The sequence below is a fragment of the Caretta caretta genome, chromosome 7 (assembly GCF_965140235.1).
Source record: "Caretta caretta isolate rCarCar2 chromosome 7, rCarCar1.hap1, whole genome shotgun sequence".
Taxonomy (NCBI): Eukaryota; Metazoa; Chordata; order Testudines; family Cheloniidae; genus Caretta; species Caretta caretta.
In genome coordinates, this window is record NC_134212.1 from 122,740,031 (window position 1) to 122,756,201 (window position 16,171).

The following is a 16,171-nucleotide window of genomic DNA, read 5'->3' on the forward strand; positions in this document are numbered from 1 at the left end:
CCAGACTACAGAAATGGAGAAGGTCGGAGAGAGACTCCTTCCCCCGGAGCCCCGTTCTGGCAGAGTGACGGCCCCTGGGGCTGAAAAACCAAACAGGCCCTGCCCAAGACAGGGCTCTACAGAAATATCAGCTTTTCTGCAGGGTGGGGGAAGGAGCAGAGGATTGAGAGTGCACCCCTGTATTGCAGAAAAGCTCCAAACATTCCCCTAGGGAGTGGAGGAAAGGAGAAAGGGTTTAAAACTAGGGCTGTTGATTAATTGCAGTTAATCATGTCAGTTAACTAAAAAAAATTAATAGCAGTTTTAATCGCACTGTTAAACAAAATACCAATTGACATTTAACAACTCTTTTTGGATGTTTTTCTACATTTTCAAATATATTGATTTAAATTACAACACAGAATATAAAAAGTGTACAGTGCTCACTTTATATTATTTTTATTACAAATAATTGAATGGTAAAAGATAGTTTTTTTCAATTCACCTCATACAAGTACCATGATGCAATCTCTTGATCATGAAAGTGCAACTTACAAATGTAGATTTTTTGTTGTTACATAACTGCACTCAAAAAGAAAACAATGTAAAACTTTAGAGCCTACAAGTCCACTCAGTCCTACTTCTTATTCAGCCAATCACAAAGACAAACAAGTTTGTTTACATTTATAGGAGATAATGCCGCTGGTTTCTTATTTACAATGTCACCTGAAAGTTAGAACAGGCATTCTCATGACACTTTTGTAGCTGCCACTGCAAGGTATTTACGTGCCAGATATGCTAAACATTCATATGCCCCTTTGTGCTTTGGCTTCCATTCCAGAGGACATACTTCCATGCTGAGGATGCTCATTAAAAGAATAATGCATTAATTAAATTCTGACTTAACTCCTTCGGGGAGAATAGTATGTCTCCTGCTCTGTTCTACCTATATTCTGCCATATATTTCATGTTATAGCAGTCTCAGATGATGACCCAGCAGATGATGTTTGTTTTAAGAACGCTTTCAAAGCAGATTTGACAAAAAAAGCAAAGAAGGTACCAATGTGAGATTTCTAAAGATAGCTACAGCACTTGACCCAACGTTTAAGAATCTGAAGTGCCTTCCAAAATCTGAGAGGAGCATGCTTTCAGAAGTCTTAAAAGAGCAACACTCCGATGCGGAAACTACAGAACCCAAACCATCAAAAAAGAAAATCAACCTTCTGCTGGTGGTATCTGACTCAGATGATGAAAGTGAACGTGCACCGGTCCGCACTGCTTTGGATTGTTATCAAGAAGAACTATCATCAGCATGGACACATGTCCTCTAGAATGGTGGCTGAAGATGAAGGGACACATGAATCTTCCGCACATCTGGCTTTTAAATATCTTGCAACGCAATGCCTGTTCTCACTTTCAGGTGACACTGTAAACAAGATGCGGGCAGCATTATCTCCTATAAAAGTAAACAAACTTGTTTGTCTGAGTGACTGGCTGAACAAGTAGAACTGTTTCAGAGTAGCAGCCATGTTGGCCTGTAGCCACAAAAAGAAAAGGAGGACTTGTGGCACCTTAGAGACTAACAAATTTATTTGAGCATAAGCTTTCGTGAGCTACAGCTCACCTTCATCGGATGCATTCAGTGGAAAATACAGTGGGGAGAGAACTGAGTGGATTTGTAGGCTCTAAAGTTTTACATTGTTTTATTTTTGAATGCAGGGTTTTTTTGTACATAATTCTACATTTGTAAGTTCAACTTTCGTGATAAAGAGCTTGCATTACAGTACTTGTACGAGGTGAATTAAAAAACACTTTTTTACAGCACAAATATTTAATCAAAAGAATAAAGTGAGCACTGCAATCAGTACATTTGTGAGCAGTGAAATCAATACATTTGAAAATGCAGAAAACATCCAAAAATATTTAAATAAATGGTATTCTATTAATTTTTTTAATCACACAATTAATTGCGATTAATTTTTTTGATCACTTGACCACTCTAGTTTAAACCCTGTTTTTACACTGCTCACTCATTAACAACATGATCTACACCCTTAAGAAGGGTGGGAAGTGCTTTCTTTTTTTGGATCTGTGGCTTCTGGAGTTTGCTACATTTACCCCAAGCAGGCTTTGAGTGGTTCTCATCTGCTTGGGAACAGTTATGCTCCTAGTCAATCCTTCCCACAGCTGAGTTGTGGATTTGAGTGGAGGGTGAAGCCTCGACACACCAGTTCAACTCAAAGCCATGTACTGGCAGAGCGAAGGTCAGTAGCTTGTGGCAACAATGCACAACTCACTCCGTAACACTCCAAGAGGCAGTAGGAACAGCTTTTCAGGACTTGGCTTTACGTTTGCAGGGCTTCTCTCCTGCTGGGGCAGAGGGAACCCCCTAGAGAGATGTAGCACTGGAGGACCCAGTGGGTCAGAGCTTCAATGCTCAGCTGATTCCTGAGCTGAGAACAGGAGGAGCAGAGCCAGAAGATGAAAGGACATTGCTACTGCACAAAAACAAGTAAAAGTTAAAGCTATAAAACCAAGTGGTCGGGAGAAGCTGAACTGCCAGTTTGTTCCACCAATGGAGGCAGAACTTCCGGTGGTCCGAGCTGAAGGGTGGGTTTAGAGTCCTGGAGCTTCCAGCAAGACCACAGGTGCTTCTGAACTCCCCAGGTGACAGGCATTGCCCACTTACTATGAATGAGGGAAGCTGTGCAGCAGAAAGTGAATTTAACAATCCAAAATCCTTGATAGTTTAATTCAGAGGTCCCCAAACTGTGAGGCGCACCCCTCTAAGGGAGCATGGAGGAGCACTGGGAGGGGCGGGGGGAAGAGACGCACAGCAGGGCCTAGGCCAGCCCCCATGAGGGGTGGGGAGGGAGCATCACCCAGCCCCGCTTTGAGCTCTGCTCTGGCCCCAACCACGGCCTCGGCTCCATCCCCAGCCTCAGCCCCAGATCGTGGCTCTGCACCTGTCCCTGGCGGGGTCCCAGTCCTGCCTCCGGCCTAGGCCATGGCTCTGTTCCCGGCCCAGACCCACCCCCAGTTGTGGCCCCAGCCTTGTCCCCCTTACTCCTGTCTGTGTCCCACCCCCCCGAGCCGTGGCCCCACTCCCGGCGGGGCGTGGACAGGGTAAGGGGGCACGTGAGCCTGAAAAGTTCAGGGGCCACTGGTTTAATTGCATGTATGCTCTCGGGAACAGCAGGAGTGGTAATACTGCATGAACTGCAAAATCCTTTGAAGCAACACTGTGTGTGTAATCGGGCACGGCGTTTAAATCTGCACTTGTTTGTGATTTCCTCATTAGCTTCTGACTAAAGTCTTTGAGATGCATCATCAAAATCAATATGCTGTTGCAAACTAGTCCTGCTAAATGAAACAAGGAGGATGGTCCAGCGGCTAGGGCCCTAACCTAAGACTTGTGGGGCCGCCGTTCTCGTCTCAGCTCCACCACAGTCTGAGACCTCTTTGACAAATTGCTTAGTCTCGCTCTGCCTCAGTACCCCATCTGCAGAATTGGGGATGGGCACTTCTTTACCTCCCAGAAGCATTCAGACGATAATTAAAGATTGTGAGGTGTTCAGAGAGTGAATTGCTTCATATAGCATATCTAGAGATAACTCAGAAGCAGTCCCCGATATTGTATTTGCTGTTCCATTCATGACTGTTACTATTACCTGTATTATGGTAGTGCCTAGAATGTGCTATGTGCTGGCTGCACAAAGAAACAGTCCTTGCCCTGAAGAGTTCACAAACTAGAAGAAAATCTGACAGTTGTCACTGCCATTGCAACTTTTCTACCTCCTCTTCATGGACAGTGAAACCATTTTCATGCCAAAAGAAGCCAGAAGACCACTACTGCATGAGGAGAGGGGGTGAAAAAAGAGCAGAACTGTAATAAAACCCCCTTCAGTGAGCTCTGCCCAGAAAATTCACAATGTCAAAACAGTAGAGAAAAATGTTTGATATCAAAGACTAAACGCAACAGTAATAAGGCTTCATGAGAGCCCTATACTAATTATATCATCAGGGAAGCAGATAGGTGTTTAGCCCCCTCCCCAACTCGGATCTATGTTTAATAAAAAACAAGTGTGCAGAACTGAATCCTGGGACCCAGACAGACACCCTAAGGCTTTACCCACTCTCAACTTTCTTAATTTCCCCACCACTGCTACTGCAGGGCCAGCTCTGCTGGTGGGAATATGAACATAGCTAAGCCTGTGGTGTTTTGACTAACATCTCATCTAGATCTATTTCGAGCAGGGTTAGATGATTAGTTAAAATGCCAACAGGCAGTCTATAGTAATGTTTTCATCCCTGGAACTTCATGGGTAGTTGAACCAGTGGGAAATTAAGAGAAAAAGCTTAGCACAGACATAGCTTAAGTGTATTGCTTGTGTAACTCTCGGAAACCTTTATTTCAAGAGAGTGCACCTATCCATCCCTACAAAATTATGATTCAGAATCATTCTAGATATAGCCAAATAATTTTTCTTTAGTCTTTTTAATGTTGGTTGCCTGATTTCTGCCTCCAGAGTTGTCATTTGTCTTTTCTAGATCACTGGCACCATTTGCACAAGCTTATCCATATACTACCACATAAACCTTCACTCATACATGCAGGGAGTGCGAGGGCAGTTCCATCTGCACACAATCAGTGTTTGGCCATCTCTCCTGTGAGTGTCAAAAATGTCTTCAATACAGGGCTCTCCCCCCATTCCCCCTCGGGTTGGTGGGGGGAGGGCGTATGGGAATGATCCCTCTAACAGGAATTGGGCTTAGACCCAAATGATTTCACATGGACCACTACACAGCTATCAGATTGTGACCATGGGCATGCTCTCCCCAAGCAGCCAAGTACTTGTGGATACATTTATTCAGATGGCTCCATGGCACATGGATTTTCACTGAAATGGTGAGTGTACTGCTGTTTACTTCTATGCACATACGATATGACGTATGTGTGTGTGTTGCTATGGTTTAAAGTGTATACTGTGTGTGTGTTTAACATGCGCATCCAAAAGCGGTCAAATTTAAATTCCTGCGCACGCTCCTGGATAGTGATAGGTTTTGGCCATGCCCAACTTCGGCTAAATTGGAAACAGGGACTTTAACTTACGTTTCCACACCCCTTCACAGAACTGAACCATGCAGTCTACTTTCAGGGCTGAGCTCTACTCACCTAAGGCAAACAACTGGCCCACAGTATATTTTATAAGAACTTCACTGTGCAAAAGAAGTTCCAGTGTTTATGTGCAGCAAAGCTAACTGCATACCTGCTTTGTTAAAACAAATATATAAGTTGATTTATTCTTTGTGGAGTTGAAACACAGGTAATCCCCTCCATTTCTACTCTAAAGTTCTGAAATACTGCAGGGAAGACAGGGCCAGTTCTACACTGGGAACTGCATATATGTTTCAGAACCATAGCAACCAGTAAAAAATGATAAATGAGTCTGGGGTTAAAAAAAGCAGAGTCAGAAAAATAATATGAATAACTAGGCAACTCTTTGGCTTTATTCAGCCTACTGGGAGGAAATAAGCAACATTTTATAAAAGCTAGACAAATCTCATTTGTATTCAGGGAAGCACCCTTTTACAGAAGAATGTGCCTGCATAAAAGAGCATTTAAAACCATGCATGTAAAAACAGTCATTTGGACAAAGCATAGACTTGTAGATATTAGTGACTTTGAGGGGAAGTGTCTAGTGATTAGTGCAGGACTCTAGGAGCCAAGATCTTATGAAGTCTGACTGCTTTGGGTTGTATGACCTTAGTCAAATTACTTAATCCAAGTGAGTCTCTCTTTCTACAGAGAAAATTAACATGCCTGCCACCTTCATGGGGCTATTATGACAGACTTAATTAGTTAACGTTCATAAAGCAGGTTTAGATAGTCAGATGATGTTACTACTCATTGGAATTGGGATGAAGATGAATTTGGGCAATCATTTTAGTTGTGTTTGTTGTTTTTAAAGAGATGCTCAGACAGCTCCCATTGACTTTAACACAGTTGTAGGAGCTCTGCACCTCGTGTGTGTGTGTGTGTGTGTGTGTGTGTGTGTGTGTGGTGGGGAGGAAGAGCGCCTTACATTATGCCTAAGTAGTCACCATATTCAGATCCACATAACAGTGATAACTTCTTAAATCACTTACATGCACAGAAGCAAAATTCTCCACCTTGCTAATATGAAGCAAGTTTTGCCAGGCAGGTAAGTGCCATGAAAGCTCTGTCAGTTCCTCACATCGCAACATTTGTTACCTGCAGCTCAGAGCCACTCAAAGCTGTGAAATTTTTTCCTACAGTAACTTTGGAAAAGGAGAACCCAAAAAGTTATTTCTTCATTTTTTTTTTAAACATACTAAAGATGAAATTCTCACTGATCACTAGAAACAAGGGCCAAGATATGTCAATAGGGTTTTCTGAAGCCTAAATTCCTTTGTTCTAATTTTTATGGGAGTCCAGATGACATTGTTATTGACATGTGTGATTGGTATTGGTAGAATCAATTCTATGTAGTAAATGTTAAGAAATTTAACAGTTTAATACTTATCAATAAAGAATAATTCAGTGACAATAATCTAAGAGACTTGAGATTTGAGCTCTACTTATAAAAGCAACTTCCCTTCATATGGTAAAGTAACAACCAAAATCCACGTTAAATTTTAGCACAGGCTGCCCTGCTTAATCAAGGTCTTCCTTTTTATCATCACTTGCATTACCCAGAGTGCCTAGAAGCCCCATGCATGGACCAGGACTGCACAGTGCTAGCCGTTGTACAAACACAGAAAAGACTGTCCTTGTCCCAAGGAGTTTACAACCTAGTGTTTATTGCAACAAAGAGCTTGTACAAAGAGGCATACTTTGTCAGTCATATGAATAACTAGACACATCATAAGTCTTAAATACTAGTGTTCAGTATTTAAAATAATTATTTTAAAACAGTCATTTACAGATTTTAAACTTTTGAACAATTTGCTAGCAGGAAAACCACAGAGAAAGTTTAAGTGTGCTTAATCTGTAGAGGTCTCCCTTTTAAAAACCTGAATTGCTGCTAATATTTTTTAAGTCAATTTGATTTAAGAAACTGACAAACATTTATTGCAAAAAGCTTCACAGACAACTAATATGATGCGTACTCTGCCTTGCTGTTTTTATGATGTATCATTTACTGGCAGATCTTTCCAAAATCCAACTGCTTGCATGCTGTAGGAATATAACTGATTTGTCTTAGGCCAAGAGACATGGAAACTGTACAAGTTCTCAGATACCCAATAGATTAATCTTTGTGCGACATGAATACAGTACTACTTTCATGTGGCAATTAGGTAGATTATTGAAAACAATTAGACTTGACTTGAGAATGAAGGTATTGCATAGTTTAATTTAAAAAAAAAAAAAACACTTTCAAAACTGGTAAAACTATTTTATTACTGCAGCATAGAGTTAACCACAAACCTAAAAAGCCTTGAACAAATTTTCCATTGGAGCAGTATTCCCTCCCCTACCCCACTCAGTTTGGAATGAGGCATAAATCTGTTCTACCATGAGATATTCCCAATGTAACCATGAACCATGACGAGTTAAGGTCACTGAATCGTGAACAGTTTCATTTTCAAAGTTTCTAGGATTTTTTTTTTTTAAACTAAAAATAACAGAGTTGGAATTTGTGGTCATGGTCAAACAGTGATAAAAATCAAGAACAGATAAAGCCACAAATAGAAGTAAGATTTGCAAACTTGGCTTTGTTGAAGCAGGGGAGCCAGTGCTATTTAATCAAAAGCACAAAGCATCAAGTGTTTGTTACAATGAACAGCAAAGTCAAAGCTTGAAGAATTCTAAAAATTGGTGCAGAAGACCGATTGTCTAAAGTAAAGCAGCAATGCAGAAAAAGTGAAAGAAACACGAGTGCGACACTTGTGTGCTTAAAAGTGTCCATCACAAAATATAATGCGACTTGGGTGAGAGCACAGGTGCCGTCTGTGAGAAGTGTTCTAGAATCATGGGTAATGTTATTTTAAACAGTAGTTGGTTGAATTTTGCCCTTTATCTCCTTCATATGAAACTACTCAGTAACAGTGAGGGTATAATGTCATCCCATGCCCCCATATCCTATAGGATGTGGTAAAGTATACCTATGACAACAAACTGGCTTTTATTCACAGGTACGATCTTACCTCTAATACGGTGCATAGTGAGCACTAGAGGGGTGTAAATTCTAGACCATGCTAGCGTGTTGTGCGCTAACCGGCCCCTGCGGACCCTATTAGGGTCCACAAAGTTCCCCAGTATGCATTTGAAACATGACTACGTCCACAAGGGCCAGTTAGTGTGCACTAAAATTTATGCCCCTCTAGTGCAGACTATAATACTTAGTCCTGCCTTAAGTGCAGGGGACTGGACTAGATGACCTCTCGAGGTCCCTTCCAGTTCTATGATTCTAGTGCACTGTGTAGACGAGCCCTAATTCATTAACTGGCCCTACAGCTTTGGAGCCCATTACCAGATGTGGCTTTGAGACCCCCACCCATACACTGGGCCAGTTTTATCTTTTCTACTTGTGCAGAGAGTGAAGTGCGGAGCATGACTCAAGTTGTTTTGATTCAGCAAATGCTTTAAAGGTCATTTGTAAATATTAAAACCTCCACAGGTTTAAAAAGTACTATTGATTTGATATCCAGGTCCTTACCCAGGCTGATCACGGTGGCATTTGACAGCCACACCACGCAACAGGATGGGCACAGAGTTCTGAGTAGGAAACATCTGAGCATAAGAAAATGCTGTTAGTGCCATAATGTGCCTTGGGCAGATTGTGTTTCAAGGAGAAAGAACCTACTCTGAAACAGGTGCGTTTTAATATTCAGCGTATAGCATTAAAGTTTTGCCCAAGACCAAGGAAGGGAGAAAAGCAGGACAAAGCAGAATTATCCATTTCAGCTTTGCAAAGTGATCAAGACAAGCTGAAAATATTCTCATTACCCAGAAAAAAAGGACTATTAATGTCAGTTTCCGCCTCCCCCACAAGTACAACAGAGGAGGCTAGAGGTAGGCTACATGACACAAGATACAGCTGCTCTGAGCTGTCAGTCATTATTTGTATCATCATAGCGCCTTGGAGTCCCACAGCAGAGGTGGCTGGTGGGACTGAGTGGGAGCGGAGCAAAGTACTAAACTGTATCAGGTGTAAGGGCAAGAGACTGAGCTGTGAGGGGAAGGGGCGGGTGCATTTAGATTCCCCAGGCATTACTTGTGGTGACTGGTGGGAATAAGAAGAAATCCACCACTGAGCATGCCCTATGCCAAATTCATTTCAAATGTGTCCGTCAGTGCTCTGACCCGATGTCGATGATTGAGGGAGATAGGGTCTGAGCTTTTCAGCTACAGTAAGGTAATTCAGAGACTGTTATTTACGCCAGAAAAGCAAGCGATAAGAGTTTGCCGAACAAGCTTTGTAGCAAAATAAACTGTAGTTTGATTACTCATTGAGCAACACACAATTTCCTTCTATTTTGGGAAAGAGATGGCCTCTCTAATGCTTAGTTATAGCCTCACAATTGCAAGCTTAGCTGCTACCATGAGGGACAGTTTACTTTGCAAGTTAATCCTTGATTTACACACTTTTTTTTTTTTTTTTTAAATTGTGTAAGAACCACAAACAGTCTATTAAAAACATTTGAAGCGTGTCTGGAACACAAGTCATGAGGGCTTTAAAGACAGCATCAATCTGAATCAACAGAGGATAATACTGAATGTCACGGACCAATTAAAAGTGAAGTACATAGCAAAGACAAATGCTCTTTCCAGAGAATATTCGAAAGCTGGTTTTATGGGGACGTGATCGTTCCCCTCTATTCGACATTGGTGAGGCCTCATCTGGAGTACTGTGTCCAGTTTTGGGCCCCACACTACAAGAAGGATGTGGATAAATTGGAGAGAGTCCAGCGAAGGGCAACAAAAATTATTAGGGGTCTAGAACACATGACTTATGAGGAGAGGCTGAGGGAGCTGGGATTGTTTAGCCTGCAGAAGAGAAGAATGAGGGGGGATTTGATAGCTGCTTTCAACTACCTGAAAGGTGGTTCCAGAGAGGATGGTTCTAGACTATTCTCAGTGGTAGCAGATGACAGAACGAGGAGTAATGGTCTCAAGTTGCAGTGGGGGAGGTTTAGATTGGATATTAGGAAAAACTTTTTCACTAAGAGGGTGGTGAAACACTGGAATGCGTTACCTAGGGAGGTGGTAGAATCTCCTTCCTTAGAGGTTTTTAAGGTCAGGCTTGACAAAGCCCTGGCTGGGATGATTTAACTGGGAATTGGTCCTGCTTCGAGCAGGGGGTTGGACTAGATGACCTTCAGGGGTCCCTTCCAACCCTGATATTCTATGATTCTATGGTTTCAGGTCTGAAAGATGGAGTTATGTATTTTGAAGAAAGCATGAAAAGTCCTCTTGTAGAGAATCTGTTCTAAATGGCTTAACACCAATTACACGTACACAACCTGTCGTCTGCTGCTCACGCAAAATACACAGAAACAAAAAATGTCACTTTGTCCACACAAAATTCCTATTACTGGATTGCTCCAAGAAATGCAACATGAAGAGATTCAAAAGTTTGTCTCTTCGACTAACATGGTTTACATGGCCACTAAGTATTTTTTTTAAATCCTGTCAAAACACTACTGTGTACACACCTCCTCCTGTGGAGAGAATGAGGACAAACAAGCGACGGATATTAGTCACATAGCTCAATGCACAAGTGGAAGGCGCTCAGACACTATGCTGATAAGCGTGGTATGAGAACTTATACCGAATTTTAGGGATTTGAAATGCTACAAAAATGGCCTTAAATCTTGATTAAATAATATTAACGTCGATAAGTGAGACATTAGAGGCAATTACAAAGTAAGAGGCAAACATCTCAGAAGTGCATGAGAAAAAGCTAGCCTTATTAACACATCCACTGACAGCAAATGCTTTAGAAAGCTAAATAAGAGTTGCATATATCAGATTTAGGTGGGAAATCTTGTATTCCCACCCAGACTCTGAATCTGGGACAGCTGATGGGAATCACATGGAATACAACTGCTTTAGGAGTTGTGAGGAACCAAGGCAAAAAATCTCAAAGAAGAACAACTGAACCTGAATTGCAATGATGCAACAGTGAAAATGGGCCTACACACCACTTCAACAGCCAAATTTAGACAAGATGTCTTCATTCCACCCGGCATCAAGTGACATTCTTAAGATCAAGACAAGTGATTTGTGGGTAGATTGTTCTGTTGAGTCAGCATTTGAAAGAAAGCAACCACGTGAGTATTGCTACTGAGCGCAGGGGGGTTGCACTCGTGATCAGCAATAAGGGAGTTGACGGTGATCATATTTTTTCTGGGCCCCTCCAATTTAAAAGTCACTCATCTGACTGAAAAAACAGCACAGAATCAGAGAAGTTACGGATTTCAGAGGAACAGCCGTGTTAGTCTGTATTCGCAAAAAGAAAAGGAGTACTTGTGGCACCTTAGAGACTAACCAATTTATTTGAGCATGAGCTTTCGTGAGCTACAGCTCACTTCATCAGATGTGATTACGGAGCAATTTATTAGCTGGCAGAGAAACAGTTACAAATCTGTGCGTGCTTAGTAATCACTGATTTAGGAAGCTATTTTAACAGCTAAGAACCCCAAAACTGGATCAAAAAGGCATTCACTATATGCACAATCACTCCACAGAATCCCATGTATAAACACAATGTGAATTGATACTCTACCCAACGGGCCATTTACTGAACCACAGAATCGTAGAACCGGAAGGGACCCCAAGAGGTCATCTAGTCCAGTCCCCTGCACTCACAGCAAGACCAAGTTATCTACATCGGGGTTCTCAACCTGTCTCCCCCCCAACATGCTATAAAAACTCCATGACCCACCTGTGCCACAACTGTGTTTTCTCATATCCAGTAGATTAAAAGCCAGGGCTGGCATTAGGGGGCAGCAAACAGGGAATTGCTGGGGGCCCCATGCCACAGGGAGCCCCACACAGCTAAGTTGCTTGGGCTTTGGCTTTCTGCCCTGGGCACCAGCAAGTCAGATACGAGGCCTGCTCTCTTGTTTATTTTGGCGGACCTCCTGAAACCTGTTTGCAGCTCCACAGGGGCCATGGACCCACAGTTGAGAACCACTAATCTAGACCATCCCTGACAGGTGTTTGTCTAACCTACTCTTAAAAGTCTCCAATGATGGAGATTCCACAACCTCCCAAGGCAATTTATTCCAGTGCTTAACCACCCCAACAGTTAGGAAGTTTTTCCTAATGTGCAACCTAAACTGCCCTTGCTGCAATTTAAGACCACTACTTCTTATCCTATCCTCAGAGGTTAAGGAGAACAATTTTTCTCCCTCCTCCTTGTAACCACTTTTTATGTTAAGTTCAGTTATACTGTACCACATGGGAAAGCTGACATTTCCTAGGAGATCTTCTATATCACTGACACAGCCCTGAGGATTTCCATTTGTCTCATCTTTAACCCCTGCCTCCCTAAGACCTCATATCACAGCCATCTTCTTCCACCATTGAGCAGCTCCTCATTTGTCTAGAGGAATCACTAACAGGTAATCCCAAAGACTCCCTTTCCTATTAAGCCCTAACCATTCTGTACCTTCAAGCAGCTCACGGTAGGGGGACCTAGATCACCTGTACAGTAGCACAGAGATCTACCAGTTGGCTGCTGAAAGCAACACATTTATTTTGACCAAACAGCATTTTCACACAAGACAGATCTCAAGACTAAAATGGAAGAGATTTAATTGAATAAATACAAGATTCAAATCCAGCACTTTGATGTTCATGTAACCCATCAGAGTTAGAGTGATAGAAAACAAGGCAGCAATTGTTTAATGTTACAGTACCTGACTGGAAGACGTATCTGGCTAAGCCTTGCATTAACTCTGCCGGCCATGTAGGTGGTGCCGACTCCCCTGTCTCTCTCTTTAGTCGAAACGTCAACTCGAATCCAAAACCACTTGGCCCATCCGTTCCTGTAAATCTGGAGAGAAGGAAAAGCAAATGGGTCACATATTTCTCCTCAACAAGGGTGGACCTTAGGATTAGGTAGATGGGAGCAGCAGCAGCAATGCTGGGCAATGGTTTTCAAGAGGTTGTGCCTTTTCTTTTCCTCCTAGGACGAATGAGGAGTTGAGAGCTTCTCTAGTGGTGTTTAAATGTACATGCATCCAAATGGCACAGAATCATTAGGTTAGCCAGCTCGTTTCTGCATAAAACTAATACAGTAATTCAGACAGTAAAAAAAAAAAAAAAATCTAAACTCTATTCTGGCATATGGCATGGAATATTCTGTACTGGGGACAGGTCAACAGAAGAAGTGGAAAAAGGTGAAAGTCTTACTAGAAGCACTGATTTAATCCCTTCAGATACTTCAGTGTCCGTTGTGAATGTCAGCAGCCCACTGCAACTAGCACTAGAGGTGCATTTTGTCCGGAGTATCCAGGTAAGGTAGGCAGCACTGAAAACGTTAAACAGGAAACTGACTGCAGAAGAAACCGGGTGAACGCTTGGCCAGTTACTTTGGTAGGAGTTAGGTGGCAGGTTTGTTTGCTTGTATCTAGCAAGCTCCACTCAGGAGAGTAGGGCCACATTGGCAGAGGTAGGTAGATCAAGTCTGAAAAGTAGGCCAGCCTGTCCAGTGGGAAAGTAGTATGGCTTTTGATACGGTCTCCCATGACCTTCTCATAAACAACCTAGGGAAATACAACCTAGATGGAGCTACTATAAGGTGGGTGCAGAACTGGTTGGAAAACTGTTCCATGAGAGTAGTTATCAGTGGCTCTCAGTCAAGCTGGAAGGGCATAACGAGTGGGGTCCCGCAGGGTTCAGTTCTGGGTGCAGTTCTGTTCAATATCTTCATTAATTATTTAGATAATGGCATAGAGAGTACACTTACAAGTTTGTGGACGATGCAAGTGCTTTGGAGAATAGGATTAAAATTCAGAATGATCTGGACAAACTGGAGAAACACTGACATAAACAGGATGAAATTCAATACAGGACAAATGCAAAGTACTCTACTTAGGAAGGAACAATCAGTTGCACACATACAAAATGAGAAATGACTGCCTAGGAAGGAGAACTGCGGAAAGGGATCTGGGGGTCACAGTGAATCACAAGCTAAATATGAATCAACAGTGTAACACTGTTGGCCAAAACCAAAAAAACCCAAACTTTCTGTGATGTATTAGGAGTGTTGTAAGCAAAACACAAGAACTAATTATTCCTCTCCACTCTGCGATGATTAGGCCTCAACTGGAGTACTGTGTCCAGTTCTCGGCACCACATTTCAGGAAGGATGTGGACAAATGGGAGAAAGTCAAGAGAAGAGCAACAAAAATGATTAAAGGTCTAAAAATCATGACCTATGAGGGAAGACTGAAAAAACTGGGTTTGTTTAGTCTGGAAAAGAGAAGACTGAGAGGGGACATGATAACAGTTTTCAGGTATATAAAAGGTTGTTACAAGGAGGAGGGCGAAGAATTGTTCTCCTTAACCTCTGAGGATAGGACAAGCAATGGGCTTAAATTGCAGCAAGGGCGGTTTAGGCTGTAGAATCTCCGTCACTGGTGGTTTTAAAGAGCGGTTATACAAAAACCTGCTAGGGATGGCCTAGATAATACTTAGTCCTGCCTTGAGTGCAGGGGACTGTACTAGAAGACCTCTCCAGGTCCCTTCCAGTCCTATGACTTCTGGCTTTACTATCATTAGTCCTTCACTCAGAGTTCTACATTTTACACTCACACAGAAAGGAAAATGTCTGCCCTCCCAGATGCCGAAGACTGACAAAACATCAGACTTGCTGTGAAATTTCTAAGCCACATGGACAAATATTTAAGTCCACAAAATTTGAGACCAGTTAGTGACGCTAGCCTCCTTCATATTAATGCCATCACATCCCTTACTTGCTTGTTATGGCTGTGCCATGAAGTTTAAAGCAGGCATAAGAAAGATGGATTTACAGACAGCATACAGGCATCACACAGAAACAGGCCTTCATAAGCCAGTACCATTCTGTAAGTTGCATAAATTTGCAAGGAACTTTATGGTAACTGGCAAAGTTCACGGAAAAAGTGAATTTCTTGGATCCAGGTCCCTTGCTGACATCTATGAAAGATATAATGCAGGAGGTGTTAACATTTTATTTATACTAAAAACACCCAAACATGGCGATCAAAAAGCTCACTAAAGTATTTCCCAGTTGTGGTGCAGGGACCACCAGTGATGCTCAGAGCACTTCCAGGTGCCATAATGGCAAAGAATTTGTCTCTTCACGGAGATGCTTTCCAGAAATTCTGGGCTGGACAACAGCTCTCAGGGTTTTGAGACTAACAAGAAAACCCAAACCCAAGTATTACTGTGTACTTACTCTCCAGAGCTGCATCATCATTAGGCTTGGCAGAATTTAATTTTATTTATTTATTTTTTTTGGTAACTGCAACAGATTTTTTTGGTTTTTATCTATTTAAATTTACAGTTGTAGGAAATTACAGGGGAGTCCAACAGTAGAGTATCAGACAATTATTTAATGACAGTAGATATTTAGATTCAAAAAGTTAAAGCTTTATAACCATTAAACACACAAATTGTCAACATCACATCAAAATATACAATGTAAATATCCTTAAATCACACTAAGTTCTTAAGCAGCCTTAAGTTTCTTTCTTTGCCTATGTGTAAATTTTGATTATTAATGGAAATATTTTTCATGGGTTTGTTGCACAGGGAAATTGACATTTACAGATAAAAGTCAAATCATGCCAAGCCTAATCATAACTATCTTTGTTGGGGTTTCTTTGATGCAAGTTTGATCCAATTTGCAGATGATGAAACTGGAGAGGCAGCAAATATACCCAAGGACAGGGCCAAGCTATGAAATAACCTGAAAAGCTTAGAGCCGCTGTAATTGCAGGCAATGAGAGAAGTTACTGAAAGACTAAACACAGGGGAGAAAAACAAACAGAAAAGAAAAGTTAGATATCTAACTAAGCAGCTCTACCCTACACACTCAAGCATGTTCATTTTCATCTTGACTACTTAATACACTCCATAATATGAAGAATTTGACAATCACTGGCATAGAGATATCTGCTGCAAATAGGACAGACCTGCTATTCAAGAATGGCTAGTCAAGGCATGTAA

The 16,171-nt window shown here is 41.8% G+C and overlaps 1 protein-coding gene across 3 annotated transcripts in view; it reads right to left on the bottom strand.

The window, feature by feature from the left end:
- Nucleotides 1-16,171, bottom strand: part of SUFU (SUFU negative regulator of hedgehog signaling) — a 121,348-nt gene that overhangs the window by 79,439 nt on the left and 25,738 nt on the right. For all 3 annotated transcript variants that reach the window (XM_048858169.2, XM_048858168.2, XM_048858171.2), the window contains exon 3: nucleotides 12,874-13,010. In XM_048858169.2, the coding sequence (XP_048714126.1) occupies nucleotides 12,874-13,010 (137 nt within the window). The remainder of the gene's footprint in view (nucleotides 1-12,873; nucleotides 13,011-16,171) is intronic.